This window comes from Malus domestica, chromosome 15, assembly GCF_042453785.1.
Source record: "Malus domestica chromosome 15, GDT2T_hap1".
In the NCBI taxonomy this organism is placed as follows: Eukaryota; Viridiplantae; Streptophyta; class Magnoliopsida; order Rosales; family Rosaceae; genus Malus; species Malus domestica.
Window position 1 is genome coordinate 52,984,681 of NC_091675.1, and position 15,569 is coordinate 53,000,249.

Below are 15,569 nucleotides of genomic sequence, written 5' to 3' on the forward strand. Positions count from 1 at the left end.
ACTAGTGATTGATGCACGATGTGTTTGATGAAGGGAGCTCATCATAAGCATATAAAAAGTGTGAAAAAACTATACAACTATTGGATGGTGATGTCCAATGTGATTGGACAACGGCTTCTTACTTTTCTACAATCTTACTACCCAAGCCTTCTCCACATCCATTTTCTCTTTACTTGTGTTTTCAATTACCTTGTTAGATTTATTGCCATTAGCATTACAATGTATGATGTATATTGACTCGCATCGGTGGCGATTCGATTCACATGAATGAAGATTCGATTAATATGACAACTTTGAAATTTAATTATTACTGGTAGCTCATAGTGCAGTTCTTTAGTCCAAATCCCGCCTAGTATAGAATATTGTTGTGTCGGAAAAAATCAAAAAGCTTCTTAGGATTTTTTTTTTTTTTTACTTTATGTTTTGAGAATTTTGTCAAACAAATTGAAATTATTATAAAACTAAAGACTACTGAAGCTACAATGACAACATAAACGCTCCCAAAAACTTTAGAGTGGTGTTATCCACACACCCATTTTATTCTCATGCATCCTCTCAATTTTCGATCATCGGATCCAATATCCTATAGAAGATAAATGGACAAAAATTAACGTGTGGGAAGTAAAAAAAAAGATGTGTGGAGAGCAGTACTCTTACCTAAATACTATTTATGTATTAATTATGGACATTAAATTCTTTTTTAATAAAGAAGAAGAATACGATATTTCCACTTGATCGGTACGTTAGAGCATTTCCAAATGAGATAACAAATTTTAAACATCAAAATGATAGTTGATAGCTTATGTGGCAATTTGACATTTTGTACAATATTTTGCTTCACTCGATATGTTAAATAATAATGTCATTTAATAAACTTTTTATCTTTTTATGGAGTCCAATGATTAAAGCAACCAATCAAATATTTCAAAAACATAACAACATTTATTATATATTATATTAATCTATTAAAATATCATTTAATAAATTTGACATCTACTGTCAAATTTGATAGCAAAAGGCTTTGCCTTCAAATGACTCAGCACTACCTAAGAAATTGAAGGCTCGGTTGGAAAGAGTTGGCTGCCATTTTTACTGTTGTATGCCTACGTGGCAATTTTAACATCTCCTTTGAAGATGCTCTTGGAAAGGTCCTGCTGTCTTTTGTTGACACTCCATCCTCTTTGTAGTTTTATTATTGTGGTCACTAGATGTACAACAAGAAGTATAAGTCATCCAAACTTTCAGAGATCTTGTGAAATAGGAATTTCTTTCGTTGGGAACATTTAATCTAAGATCCTCATTTTTTGAACCAATTTAGCGCACAACTGCAAATGGTGGCGATGTTTGTTAGAATCACCCACAAACACCAACTACAGGGTGAATGGGGTTGATCACGAGTATGATCAAATCCGTGTTGGACAGCTTACTTGGAAGAAAATCAAATCACAGGTACAGTTCTAGAAAGAATGATGTAGTGTGTACTACATCGGAGTACATCCTTGACGAATAACTTATGACAAGGCATAGAGAAGAGATGAATCATCATCATATGTCTACGCGCAGACGACGGCATGCATAGAATAGTCACTGATTATGGTAGAGAATGGTTGATGATCGTACAAGATTCTAGTCGAAAATAAAAGGCTAGGGTTTATATAGAGATCTTGAGAAACCTTGCATGGAAAGTAATCCTTATTCAATCGAAAGAGAATCTAGGAGAATATCTTTGCACCTGAAGTCTCGCGTTCAAATCCCCCGCCACTTCGTTTAGTGTACTATCTTTTGTAAAAAAAAATATTACGGAACATGTTCACTAATTTAAGAAATGAAAGCAAGAAGGGATAAAAACCACATAAGCATAAAATTCATGGTTTTAACAGAAAATACACAGCTTTATCCCGACAAGGACAACTACAAAAAATGCAAGAAAAGATTTGGAAATTAGAAAAGTTGGATGGTAGAAAACGGGACGAAGGGCGGATATAGTCGAGGTACGTAGTGATAGCCAAAACAAAATATAACTTGCATAACAACATTGTCAAAACTCTAGTAGCGCTTTTAACTCAGATAACAGATCTTATAGAGGAGAATTTAACAGACGTCCTACCAGGGGGGAAAACAAACTAGAGCACAAATCCCATCAAATGCTTAGTACTCGTCGTCATCATCACTGTCGTCATCGTCACCAGCATCATTGAAGGCCTTCAACCTGTCAACCAACTTCTTCTTCCTCTCATCAAAGGTAAGCTTCTTCAAGTTGTACCTGTTACGTAAATGAAAATTAGAATCATCTGATAGCAACTTCCCACTGATTACTTGCAAACAATGAAACGAGGACTTGATGTAAAACATCAACAACTGGGTACAATCAATCAGACTTTACCTCTTGTGCTCCTGAGGAGCCGGCTTTTCAGTCTTCTTAATTGTAGGATCAGCACGGATGGCAGCATGAACTTTCTTGTACACCTCCTCGATGTCATCCGCTTCAATGCCTTTCTTAATATATTCACTGAAGTGACTCTGGTATTTCTCTGGCTCATCCTCCGCCAGAGTCTAAAATTAAAAAAAAAATTAAAAGTTTAAGAAAACAGTATTAATTATTCTACCTGACAAGAATTCTGAACTCTTCTTTGGTTCAACGTCCATAAAAATTCAGAAACAAATAATTAGGATTTTGACCAGCCGACATAAATCTTCTAGAACAGAGTTAATGCCAATGCATGACATGAATACTCAAGTCTCAAACTTACCCTCATGTATGCAGCAACATGGCCACCATAAATGTACTTGCGATGAATCTCAGCGTCAAGTTGCTTACCATCCTTGGAGAAACCGGCAAACCTCTTTTCACTGTGAGGGATATCCAAACCCCCATCCAAAGCACCCTGCAATCAATTAAAAATTCTTCAACTCAGTTAGGCACACTCCAAGTGGATTAAAAATTGAATTACTTTCAAGAAAAGACCATGTTATGTATAGGATGGAAGCAATATGAAAAATAAGGTACCACCAAGGATCAATATAAAATTCATCAACAGGCATCCAAAGAAATGTTTAAATCGAGGTTCGTAGGATAAAAGAAAAAAGAGTGCTATTGATAATAATGACTGAAAAATAACAAAACTGTTAGTCCGAAAATGTCGTCCATATAGGAACGTTTACCTTAAAGTGAAAGTACACAACAAAGTAATTTACACATAAGCATCATCAAAAGTTAAAAACAAATACTTGGAACACATCAAATATAAATAGCACCATAATGTGGTACCCACCTTCAAGGCACCGAATACACGGTTTCCTGTGGTGGTCCTGATCAGGCCAACATCAAGAAGAGCACGGAATGGCCTTCTGCTCTCAGCTGGCTCTACAGAATAGTCTTCACCAGTAGCCTAAAATACCAGATAAATTTTCACAAAAAATTAGATATGAAGGGAATCAAATTGAATAAACAAAAAAATAATAATAATACACTACCTCAACATTTCCCTCGTACTCATCATCCATTTCAAGCTTCTTCAACACACGACGAGCCAAGAGTAGGCCAGTGCAGTAGGCTGATCATAAATATACAGTTACTGGTACTACCCAACAAGTTGAACTCATGCATCAAGACAGACAGACTAGTGAAGCAAAATAACCAGAGGGTGGAAACAACACCTGCGGCATAGTTTGTGAGACCAACTTCAAGCCCATAGCGTGGGAGCTCATGGGAGTAGGCTGCAGCAAGAACCAAATCACCAGCAATACTGGCAGATATAATCTGAGCAACAATATCCTTGTTGGTCTAACGATTATGTTAAGGTGCACATCACAGATTGCACAGGTGAAACAGTCATTTCAAATTCTAACAACGTACCCATAGAATACAATGCCGAAACATTAAAAAACCCTAAAAACTATTCTTAACAAAAGATGAAACATAAATGAAAGCCCGAACGGGAATAGCCCAAATGTTGGTAGCCAAAAGGATACAAATCTCACAACAAACCGATACTTGGGTGTGTTGTACTTGTTCTTGTCTTGGTTAATGAGCCTAATCCGGGCACGGTAGTCGGTCTTTCCCTCTGCCGAAAACATTCGACATTAAAATTATCATCATATGCAGAACACTAACAAACAATTAACAAAGGCCCTCAACTTGAAAGACGAAATGGATACCTCGCCTTCTCCTGTACTTGACTTGAAATCTCTTGAAGTAAGCCCTTGATTTCTGAGCTTTGGCGAAAACCTACAACGAATAAATCAACAAATTGTTTAACAAAATCCTTCCCAGAAATCACATACAAAGAACAATGGTTCATGCAGCAGAAACACAAATCCATCCCACTAAAAATGTAAGTGTTTCAGAAAATAATCATGGAAATCATAAAAGTTCAAGTGTTATATCAATTAATTGGGAAATTTAACATAAATTGAAAAGTAGAGGTAATCAATCAATTTTCCGAGCAACCAAACAGAAAATAATCATGCTATTTCTCTCGCAAACGCAGAGAGAGAATTTCCATGGAAGTAGCAGAGACCACGTGAGGGGGCTCACCATTGCGGAAGATCAGCAGCCGAGAGTAACGAGACCAAGTGGGAGAGAACCGGCTAGGGTTTCTGGGGTTCAGAAGGTAGCTCTTATATAGTGAACCTGCCAAATGGATTTGAGGATCGACGGCTGGCTGTAAGTGATGTGTGGTTTAATAGGGTTTTGTGGTGAGATGGACGGCTGGGATTCGATGTCTCGCTCATGGTCATTTGGTCTTTACCGAAAATTGTGTAGGGGCTTCTCATTCTTTCCATATTTAGTTTTTGGCCCAATTTCCCTTCTTTATTCTTTCCACATTGAGTTTGTGGGCTTTGGGCTGAGAATATCATTAAATTTTCAAAAGGAAATGAAATGACCTCCTTTTTATAGTGCATATTTAAGTTATACATCTGAATAAAAATCGTTAAATTCTGTTATGTTAAATGATTTAATGATTTTTTTTCCTATGTGTAACTTAAATGATCTAACAATTTTTTCCAGATGCGTAACTTAAATGTGAGCTTCGATGTGCACTAGAGAAAGCGTCAATGTATGGGTGGGCATTTTAGTGTGTTTACCAACCAACCAAACCAACTCACCTGGTATAGGTTGGGTTGGGTTCTAAACTTTAAAAAAAAAAAAATTTTGGTCAAAACTCGTTCAATGGATGGGTTAGGTTGGGCTGGGTTGAAGTGTTATTAATCTGATTGAAATCGACCTACTTGAGTAACAGTAATTCTTAAATGCACTTGTTTACTAATGTTTGATTTGAATAGTACAAATTTATGTACTAGGAATAGTAACATGTAGTGATATAACAACATCAAATTCACATTTAAGTCCAAATTGTCGTAAGTATTGATTATTTGTCTCTCATACTCACATTAGTAAAAAGAAAAAAAACCAATCAAGCCTAACTCACGGAAACCATCTAATCCAACCCACCTAAGAATGGTTTGGGTGGGTTGGGTTACCAATTCTCTTGGGTGTCAATGGATTTGAACAATTCCAATCCAAGCCTATTGGGTTGGCCAACAGACTAAAGTCTTACTCGACCAACCCACCAGATGTCCACTCTTACCTGATGTCCACCTTTACCCAATGACCAGATATAAAGATAAGTATTATTTAGTGAGAGTTTTCAAGTGGTTAAGAGAAATTAAGTATTGAAAGGAAATAAAGAGTAAGTTTGAGCATTGATCTCTGAATTATAAACGAATCGTAACTTTATTCGAATTTAAACAAATATGGAGCATTGGTCCTTGATGCCAATTCCGTGAATTTTTTGTGTACTTCAAAGGGCCTTTAGCTTAGTTTCCCAATTCAATCTCTAAGAAGAGCTTAGGCGCTTAATTTTCATGTCAAATTCATATCAATTGATTTGAATCAATCTGACTATCCATTTTTTCATATTTTGACTTTTATGAAGTTTATTTCTTTGCTACAGTTGATAAAAATACATATGTAGAAAGCTTACCTTTTGTCTCTAATATTTATTAACGAATTTGTTTAGACCGCTCTTCGAAACGTGAAGCAAAAGCAAACTATTATAGTTCGGAGCCCAGTTCCAACTATTTCTTTGTAAGTGGGTGAGGTACTTCATTTAGGGGGTCGAGCAAGTGCGAGAAAATTTCTCCGCTTCAGTTTATTAGAAGTAGGGAGGTCAAACCAAGGACTTATAGAAGTTGGGGCTAGGGCTCGTCCCCGTCCCCCATCAATATTGAATCAAACAATAGGGGGTCATAGCAGTGACCTCTTTTTTATTGATTCAATACAATAGCGAAAAGATCATACAATTTATGCTGAGATAGAATTTCAAATAGTTAGTTTCACCAATAGAATATAAACACTTACTTCACATTTACAATTACACAAAAATGCACACACACACACATACATACATATATATATATATATATGTAAATAGAAATTTCAAAGAAGACATCCAACAAAAAAATTAACAACCCATTTCACTTCAAAGCATTGTTGTGGATGCAAATCTCCTAAGGTTGGATTGACAAAATCACACTTACAAAATAAGAAACACCGTTAGCCTAATTGACAAACACTTTAGAAAATAGGGTGGGTGCCTGCCGAAGGGCTTCCGATGCCTAAATCAGAAATAATAGGAGAAAAACTATAACATAGAGAATTCTGAGTAGTAAGTGGCGATTTTATTGATCTACTTAAGTGACTCCTCGCATGCAGCTAGGTAGGGAGGTTGCAAGTCATGTTAGGCAGACCACTATGTGTAGCTAGTGTGGTGTAAACAAGTCTTCGCATGCAGCTACTCAAAATCGCTAGTGGGAGGCCTCTAGTAAATAGAGGTGCTAGTGTGCGGAACACCTAAGGAAGACTCCAAAAAGTTGACCCATACCTCATTGAGCCAAGAAAGGCACAATGGCAAGACCTATAGGGCAAGGAAAGGCCTAGCCTTTTAAGGTTTGGTGGGTCTGTTCATGACATCAAGAGTTAATTCATCATATTGAGCTAAAAGTTCATGTGGCGTCCTCTTATTCAAAGTGGTTAACTTATGTCTCCACAATTGCAAATGGAACAACATTAAATATTATATAGGGAGTTTTAACGAAAATGGCCTGACACTATTCATCTCAATCAAAATGACATTTTGTATATGAAAAGTTCATAATTGATCAATCTCTTTTCTTTATCTACTCTTATGTCATTATTTCATTATTGTAGCGGGGTCCACAATGATGTTGACATTTTTGTCTGATCAAAATACATTATGTTGCATGATGTTATTCAACTTATGCTAATTTGTTGTCAGCTATTCATGCTTCCATCATGTTATCGATGTTATGCAACTCTTCTTCTGTCAAATTGTTCCAGTACTTTTCATCGCCTTCTACTAGGTCTGCATCTCTTTCTCTATCTTTTTTCACCTTGTAATACATATTTTACGTTTCTCCTTTGTAATTTTGAGGCTTCCAATATGGCTGATGACGGGCTTTTGACTTACTGTAAATATGCATTTCTTTTTCTTCTGCTACTAATATCATATCAAACCTAAAATCTTCAAACTTATCTAAGGTAAACATTTAGATCCCTCGAAATTTTAGAATATTTTTGTATGAATGAGTCCACCTATGTGAGGTGATAGATGATAGTCTAAATGACTCTTCATTAATCATGCCCTAACTTTCTCCTTATACATATGTACATACCAATCTGGATGACTACTAATAAAACTTATGCAAATTTATTTCCACTTTTCTATATAATCTTCTGCTACTTTTATAAGTTTTTTAGGAAAAAATTATGGTTGGGAAATATGGTTAATGAATTTTTTATCAAGATAGCCAAACTCTAATAGTAAAGCATAGGTAACTTCTACCACATTATGCTTTTTCTGATACTCATAACTAAAATGTCATGATCTAAAATCTCTCATGTTAATCATAACCACAACTATGCTAACATCTGGTTTATAAATATAATTCTCTGTACTATCACAAAGACATGGTAGATACATCTTTGTAATAATATCCATATTTGGTTTTGGATCAAAAATTGACTGATACAAAACACATTGTAATTGTAACTCTTTCATGGACTGTGATGCTCTGCTCATGATCTCATTTTGCATATATGGTGGCATTATTCTTAATTTTGCTTTTGATATTTCTTCTAATAGGATGTCATCTATTATTAAGTTTAAAGGTAAATTCCTAAGAAAACTTTCATATCTTTCTTGTTTTTCTTTGTCACTCAAATGTTAATGCTGCTCATTATTTTGATGCTACTCCATTTCAATGTCTTCTTCTAAGAACTCAATTTTAATCTCTCCTATGGGCTCATTAGCCTCTTATTCTATGAGTTCAATAAACTATTTTTCTTTATTCTTTTGCTGCATTTTAAGATATTGAAGTTCTTGATTCATTTTGGTAAACTTACCAAGTAATGATTCATGGTCTCTAGAAATTGCTTGAAGTTTGTGCTTAAGATAATGAATATGTTGCTGGCTTTGATGGAAATTAAAATTAAAACTATCAAACTCTTGTTCTAAAGCTCTAATTAAATTTTGATGACCTAACCTCATGATTGGTTGTTTGATTTGGATATTCCAAAAATTATCTAAGAGAACATGTTGCCTATCAGAAAGTCCTGGTACTCTTAACCTATACTATATCTCAGGGTTGAATTTCTGATTCCTTCAATAATATTGCCATTAAAGTTGAAAGTAGGTATTGGTGGTGATGATTGTCTGCTTATACTATTTTGAAATTCATTGAATGGTGGAGGTCCATGGTACAACATTATGCTGTTGAAGTGTGCTCTTCTGCCTTATGGTCTTGTGCTATTTGATGATGATGGTCCACGATATTCCATTCTTATTCAACAAATTAGATATCAGCTAATGTATTGTAATTACCTTTTCTATGTTCAAAATTTGGTTTAAAACTATTTCTTGTAATTGAATCAATAAAATTAACTCATCTTCGGACTGCCTGTTTATTAACATGTATTTTGTTATAATGAGAAACTATATTTTGACAATATGTTCTAATCGTAAATACTTCATTATGTAAAAATAAAGAGAATGCTTCAAGTGAGTTAATTATTCCTAAAATCTCTAAATCTGTTGATGGTAATCTTGACTGTACATCAATAAATTTTTCTGATGAATATCTACAAACTTGTTCGTCAAACTTTGGTGACTCCTTATGCTTTTTCTAGTATAGTATACATGTCCATCCTAATGATGAAGCATCTATTTCAACTATTTTGTAACTATCATCTAATGGTAATGTTAATGACTTAAGTTTAGTAATTTCTTCATTTATATTTTGAACTAATTTAATATCTTCACTATTAAAATACGTTTGTCCAGTTTTGCTAGTTTTACTGTGTAATACTGCTATTTTTCTTCCTAAATCAAGGATAAAATTTCTTGCTTAATTTAACAATCCTAAGAATGCTTGTAACTGTTTTTTGTCTTCTAACTTATCTGAAAATTCTAAAACATTTTTTAGCCATATGATATTGTAATTGTATTGTACCTGACTTGATATATATTTCTAAAAATTCTATATCTTGCTATTCTAATGCTATTTTGTTTTTGCTAATCACAATTTCATTATTGATAAATTTTTGTAAAACTATCTCTAAGTGCTTCCTATGTTCATTTCTATTTTTACTATGTACTAAAATATCATCTACATAAACACTACAAAATTTATCATATTTCTTGAAAATTTGGTCCATCTTTCTTTGAAAGATTGATGGAGCATTTTTAAGTCCAAACGGGCACAACAAGCCACTCAAAATGTCATTCTGGACAAGTAAAAGTTGTCAACTCAATTGATTCTTTTGCTAATCGTATTTGCCAAAATCCTGATTTACAATCAAATTTACTAAAATATTTACTCTCTTAAATTTTATTTATAAGCCCATCTTTATTTGGTAACTTATAACTATCTTCATATGTATTATCATTTAATCTCTTGTAATTATAAACTATTATAGCCTTATCTCTCTTAAGCTCTGAATGTTTTCTCACAATAAATGTTGCTGATCTATGTCTAGACTTATATGGTCTAATGACTTTTAAATTTAACAACTCTTTAATTTGTTTCTCAAACTCTTGCTTATCTAATAAACTACAAGGCATATCAAATGTCTTAATGGTTAAATTTGGGTTAATTATATATAATTTTGCTAGTATTTTATTTTTATTTCAATGTAATTGTGGGTCTTCTCCTATAATCTTAACTTGTTCTGCTAATTGCAATAATTATTTTAAACTATTTGGTTTATCTAATTGTAATATTTCTATACAGTTTCCTTCTTCTTCTAAAATCAGATATTCATATTCAAATATTTTTTCATCAAACTCTTTTATATTATTGTGCTCATCCTTTCCTTTTGAGTTTTCTAAATAATAACTATCTTGGCCACTAGACTGTTCTATACTTATGCTTTTGTATGCTTGTACAATATTACTTTGGTCAACTATTGTAATGCCTCTTTTGAAAAATGTTATGTTAGGATTCATAAATAAAAAACCTTGTAAAGTTTTCAAAACGTTTAAACCTAAAATGAATGGGTATGATCCTACTGGTGAAACAAATGTTAATGGTAAATTAAATTGTTGTTTTTTCTACTTTAATAGACTCATTATTAATACAATCTGTTAAACAAACTGGTCTCTCATCAAACTGTGTTATTCTTACTGGTTTTGCTAATCTTTGTCTATATTTTTTCTGGTACTAATTCTTCTTTTATGACACTCTTTGTACTCCATGTATATATCATAGTTGTTGTTTGTATATTATGTTCCTTTCCTAATTCTATTTCACAATTTATGATAATTAAAGAATTATTTTTTGACTTTTCTATACTATGAACAATATTTCATAATATTTCAGTATTTTCTTGTGATTCTGCTGAATTAACTTCTAATAACCTATTACTATAACACTTTTCACATAATATTGAATATGTATTATAATATTTATTTGCAACTAACTTGCTACACTTATGACATTTTTCTGGCCAACCTAAATTAATGTATTTATATTCTTCTTCATGTTGTTCTTCTCTGAATGAGCACATATACTCTTCTAAATCACTATTTGAACTACTTGAATCGTCTGAGTCTGAATCTATCATATTTATACTTTCTAAACTATAAATAACTTCATTATCACTTAAATCATCTAGACTGTATATTGACTGAATATCATCATCATCTTCTAACTTAAACAACTCCATCAAACGTATTTTTTCTTTCTGCTGTTTTCCTAATTTTGGATATTTAGGTCTAATATGTCAAACTTCTTCACATGAATAACATTTACAACTACTCTTATATTTTGGCGCTTTATATTTTCTAATCCAAGGCATGCCACTTCTTTTTCTAAATTGTTTTGAAATATATTTTCTCTTTCTATATGTTCTTGAATGTCTTATGTTGAAATTCTTATGTTATTTGTATGGTTTGTATGACTTATATTTCTTTTTGTATATTTTCTTATGCTTATTCTTCTTATAACAATCATACTGTTATGGTAAATCTATATTTTTACAACTCATATAAAATTGCTTCCTAATTTGTTTCTTAACTTTTATTTCACTACACTTTTGTCTAAGAATATCATATACATGTTGAATTCTAGGTCCTATTGCAACATCGTTTTTCTTTGAATGCTTTTGCCATTCATTCAAAATCTTTTCACCTATTGGTCCTTTTATTTTTTTTCATATAATTATCTAATAAATTAATATCAATAATTCTACATGTTCTTCCTAAATATTTAAAGAAATCTGTGATATACTCAGCTATATACTGTAAGTCACAAATTTGTAATTGTTCTAAATTTCTAATTGCTCTTATTTGTTCTTATTCGCTTCTGCCATCTAACTTATTATGATCTAAAAATTCTTGTTTAATCAAAGTAACAAAACCATCAATATTAAAATGTGTTTTGGCTGCCTAATGCTGTTCTGGATTTTGAACTTTCCAGATAATAAAAAACTAAACCGTTTAAAGTATGTTCAAAATAATCTAACATATTTTGTGAATTACTAAAATCTAACATTAATGTTGTATGTACGCAACATTTTTCCCATTTTTCAATTATTCTCTCCTAATCTTGTGGATCTGCGTTATTTAAGTTTAATATATTTCTTGCTATATTGATTTGTTCTAACTCTCTCAAATATGGAATCCTATTTTTTCTAGATGATTTTATCATACTTTCTTCTATGTAATCTACTATTGCTTTTTCATTATATTTTTCATTTGTTGGTCTCAAAAATTGTTGGTTAGTTTTACCTGTGTATCCTGGATTTGAATTTTCTACTCTTGATGTGCTATTTTCTTCTGCTATATTACATTATGTTTTCAATTCTAATAAATTATTATATTATTTTGATCCTAAAATATGTTATACTCCTATTTCTAAAATTAAAATTTTCATCTCTTCATCTAAAATTCTGTGTAGTCCTAAATCATATATCTTATATTTTTCTAAGTACTCTTCTTCATCTAAATGATCAATATCTTCTATAAGCTTATAATTTTTTCTCAACTAGATTAATATCTAAATTATCAAAAGCCATATGTATACTCTCATTTTTTATCTCACTCTCATCTTCTTCTATTTTTTCTAGTTGCTTGTAATTACTAAACCTAATTGTTGCTTGACTTGTACTAGTTTCATATATTTGTACTTTATTTGGTTGTCTATTTCTTGCTACTTGTAAATTAGGTAATGTGCACTGAGTTCTTTCTAAAAAGCTATTATCTACGAGTTTTGCTTATATCATATTTACACGTTTATTACCAAATGTTTGAGCTAAATTTTGAAACTCTAGATTAAACTTATATTTATCAGACACTTTACCAATATATATTAAGCTAATACACAAATTTTTTTATTCTCCTTTCATATTATAATTTTTTGTTCTTATGCTTACTTTAATATATTTACTAAATTCATTAATTGTCTTAACATAATTTTGAATACATCCTATGAATGCTAAGTCTGAACTTAAGTTTACTTCAGCTATTGCTATTGTTGCTTGTTGGTGATTATCCCATCTATCATCATAAATGTATACTAAAACTTTTGTGCCTACTTGTGCTCTGGTTAATCTTGCTATTCTAATTAATATTGCTCTTATATGAATCTAACTAAAATGTGATTTTCTTAAATGAGTAATTGTTTATTTACTAATTAAATTAAGTGTAACTTCTTTATCAATACAACTAATTTCATGTTGACTTATGCTATTTACAATTCTGCTTATATTTTCAAACAAACCTAATTGATACAAATTATATTTATTGTTCTATGTCCTCTTAAAACCTCTTCTAATAAATTCTTATGCTTCTTCTTTATTTAGATAAATATCTTCAGTTGTAACTACTTTTTTTCATTTTTTCCTAAAAAGTTCCATTTTATATTATCAAAATGATTTATCTTAGGTCTTCTAATATGATTATTTGTACTTAAAGTTAAATTTTCTAATTTTTCTAGCAAAGATGGTGGAAGTGATGAAGATGCGTTATGTAAAACTTGATTTATTTCTGCTATTTGTTCTTCAACTTGATCTAATTTTTTCAGCCAAACTTAAAACTAATTGAATAATTAAATTATTTTGCCTAATGAGAATATTACTACTAGCTACTTGTGTTGAAAAATTGGTTAAACTACTGGTTCTTTATCTAACTTACTAATTTCTTTCAAAGCTTGGATATATTTTCTGCTAGTTATAGAATCGGTCATTAAACTAATAATTTTTCTATTTTATTATGCAACTTAACTACTTGTTCATTCAACTCTTTTTGCACTAATTGAATTTTTTGAACTTCTAATTTTAACTGCTCAACTATTTCTAGTGATTTAAGTTCTACTTGTTTAGGCTTACTATCTATGAGGTCAATAAACTCCTTTATCTCTCTCTTGCTAGGAAACCTTTGAATATTTTTATTATTATCTTCTAACTGAGATGTAATTTAGTCTAAATTTTGTCTAATTGTTTTTATGGAATTTATCTGAAAATGCTCTAACAATTGGTTTAACAAATGATCATGCTTATGATTTTCTAATTTTATATTTTATGCTTGACTAATAATAAGATCTACTATACTATTGGCTTGTGAATTTTCTTCACTATGCAAAATATGATTATGCTTTCTCAGTGGTAAATAACAAACTAAACTATTTTGGTCTAAGGTTATTTTTCTTTTTTGAGGTTCACTAATTTCTAAATTAAGATAATCTATCATAAACTACAGTATACATTTCTCTAAAGTTACGGCTGATTGCTTTCTTAAAAACTCCTTTTCTTCTCTCAAGGTCTCTAAAACTTGATATGTTGCTCTTTTTGCTTCTAAAACTCTATGCTGCACATCTGTGTTGTTATATTTACGAATAAATGAAGAATGTTCAAGAAAATCAAGATAAAACTTCTGCTTCTTCAAGGTCCTTCTAATTCTTTTGGATATATATGCTAATCTTCTCTTTATGCTAATTATAGTTGGGTGTTTGGTATAATAAATACTTGGTGGTTGTGGTTGACAAGGTCTACAAGGACAATAATATATGTTGTTCATACAAAATAAACAAGTGTGTAATATCAATTGTATAAATGATTTCCGTCCTCAAGGTACTTTACTATTATAATTATACTAATAAAATGCTAAACTTGGCTCTAATACCAGATTCGGACATCATGCTCGTTTAAATAGTGGGATGACCATTATAACAACTAGACATAAAACCTTGCACATGGAACTCGACATGTTTCAGTATGACGACCACTCATAATACAAGTATAAGGCCTCAACGACTGAACTCAAAGGTACGAAGAACTCAGAGGTACCCTAGTTAATGTCCAGTTATTTGTATGACAAACATTAAACTATAACAGAGTGCTCGAACAAAGTATGATCGTTAGTTTAGCATATTAATAATATAACTACAATAGTGTTTTCCTGTTTTGGACTAGAAGTCTAATTAAACAAACACACTAAAGAAAGAAAAGAAAACTTACTTAAGACTTGAAGATTGCTTGAATATGTACACTTTAACTTTTATTGATATATAAAATGTTTACAAAGATAATTGTTTACAATAAAGTGTTTACAAGGAAGTGTTTACAAGGATGCTATGAAGGCTACAGGTGAAGATGGGGTGAGTATATGGTGAGAGTAGAATGTTCAGGTGTTGAGATGTTGAGAGATGATTTTTACAATGAAAGGAATTTTTCTTTATATACACTGAATGATGATACTAACATACAAAATTCTTTACAATTGAATGATGTGCATTATCTTCCACTTTTTGACACTGTTTCTAAATCTGTAGACATTGTTTATGATTCTTACGGGATCTTGTCTTTTCTTTATTTTGCTTTCATAAAGGCCATGTGAACCTATATGAATCTTCCTGCATGGTTTGTCTTCTGGAGCCCGTGCCCTTACTTTATCATTTTGCATTCAATTGTTGTCTAAAGGTTTTCAAAGGTTGCTGCATGTTTTGTCTCCCTGGAGCCTTCTTTTGTCACATTTCTTATGCCCAGTTTG

At 31.7% G+C, this 15,569-nt stretch overlaps 1 protein-coding gene across 1 annotated transcript; it reads right to left on the reverse strand.

Moving 5' to 3' along the window:
* Window positions 1-1,839: 1,839 nt before the first annotated feature.
* Window positions 1,840-4,785, reverse strand: LOC103402379 (large ribosomal subunit protein uL18). The gene is made up of 9 exons (XM_008341123.4): window positions 4,538-4,785; window positions 4,159-4,228; window positions 3,973-4,064; window positions 3,658-3,784; window positions 3,475-3,554; window positions 3,273-3,389; window positions 2,751-2,885; window positions 2,384-2,553; window positions 1,840-2,263 (listed from the first exon to the last, which is right to left on the reverse strand). The coding sequence occupies exons 1-9, from the start codon at window positions 4,538-4,540 to the stop codon at window positions 2,149-2,151; spliced, it is 909 nt and encodes a 302-aa protein (XP_008339345.1). The 5' UTR covers window positions 4,541-4,785; the 3' UTR covers window positions 1,840-2,148.
* Between the last annotated feature and the right edge of the window lie 10,784 nt (window positions 4,786-15,569).

What these genes read in the sequence shown, in the direction of transcription:
- LOC103402379 (XM_008341123.4), bottom strand. An exon ending in ATCGGTTTGTTGTGAGATTT is followed by an intron (nt 3,785 to 3,972) that starts GTATCCTTTTGG and finishes CATAATCGTTAG; the next exon opens with ACCAACAAGGATATTGTTGC. An exon ending in TCTCACAAACTATGCCGCAG is followed by an intron (nt 3,555 to 3,657) that starts GTGTTGTTTCCA and finishes ATTTATGATCAG; the next exon opens with CCTACTGCACTGGCCTACTC.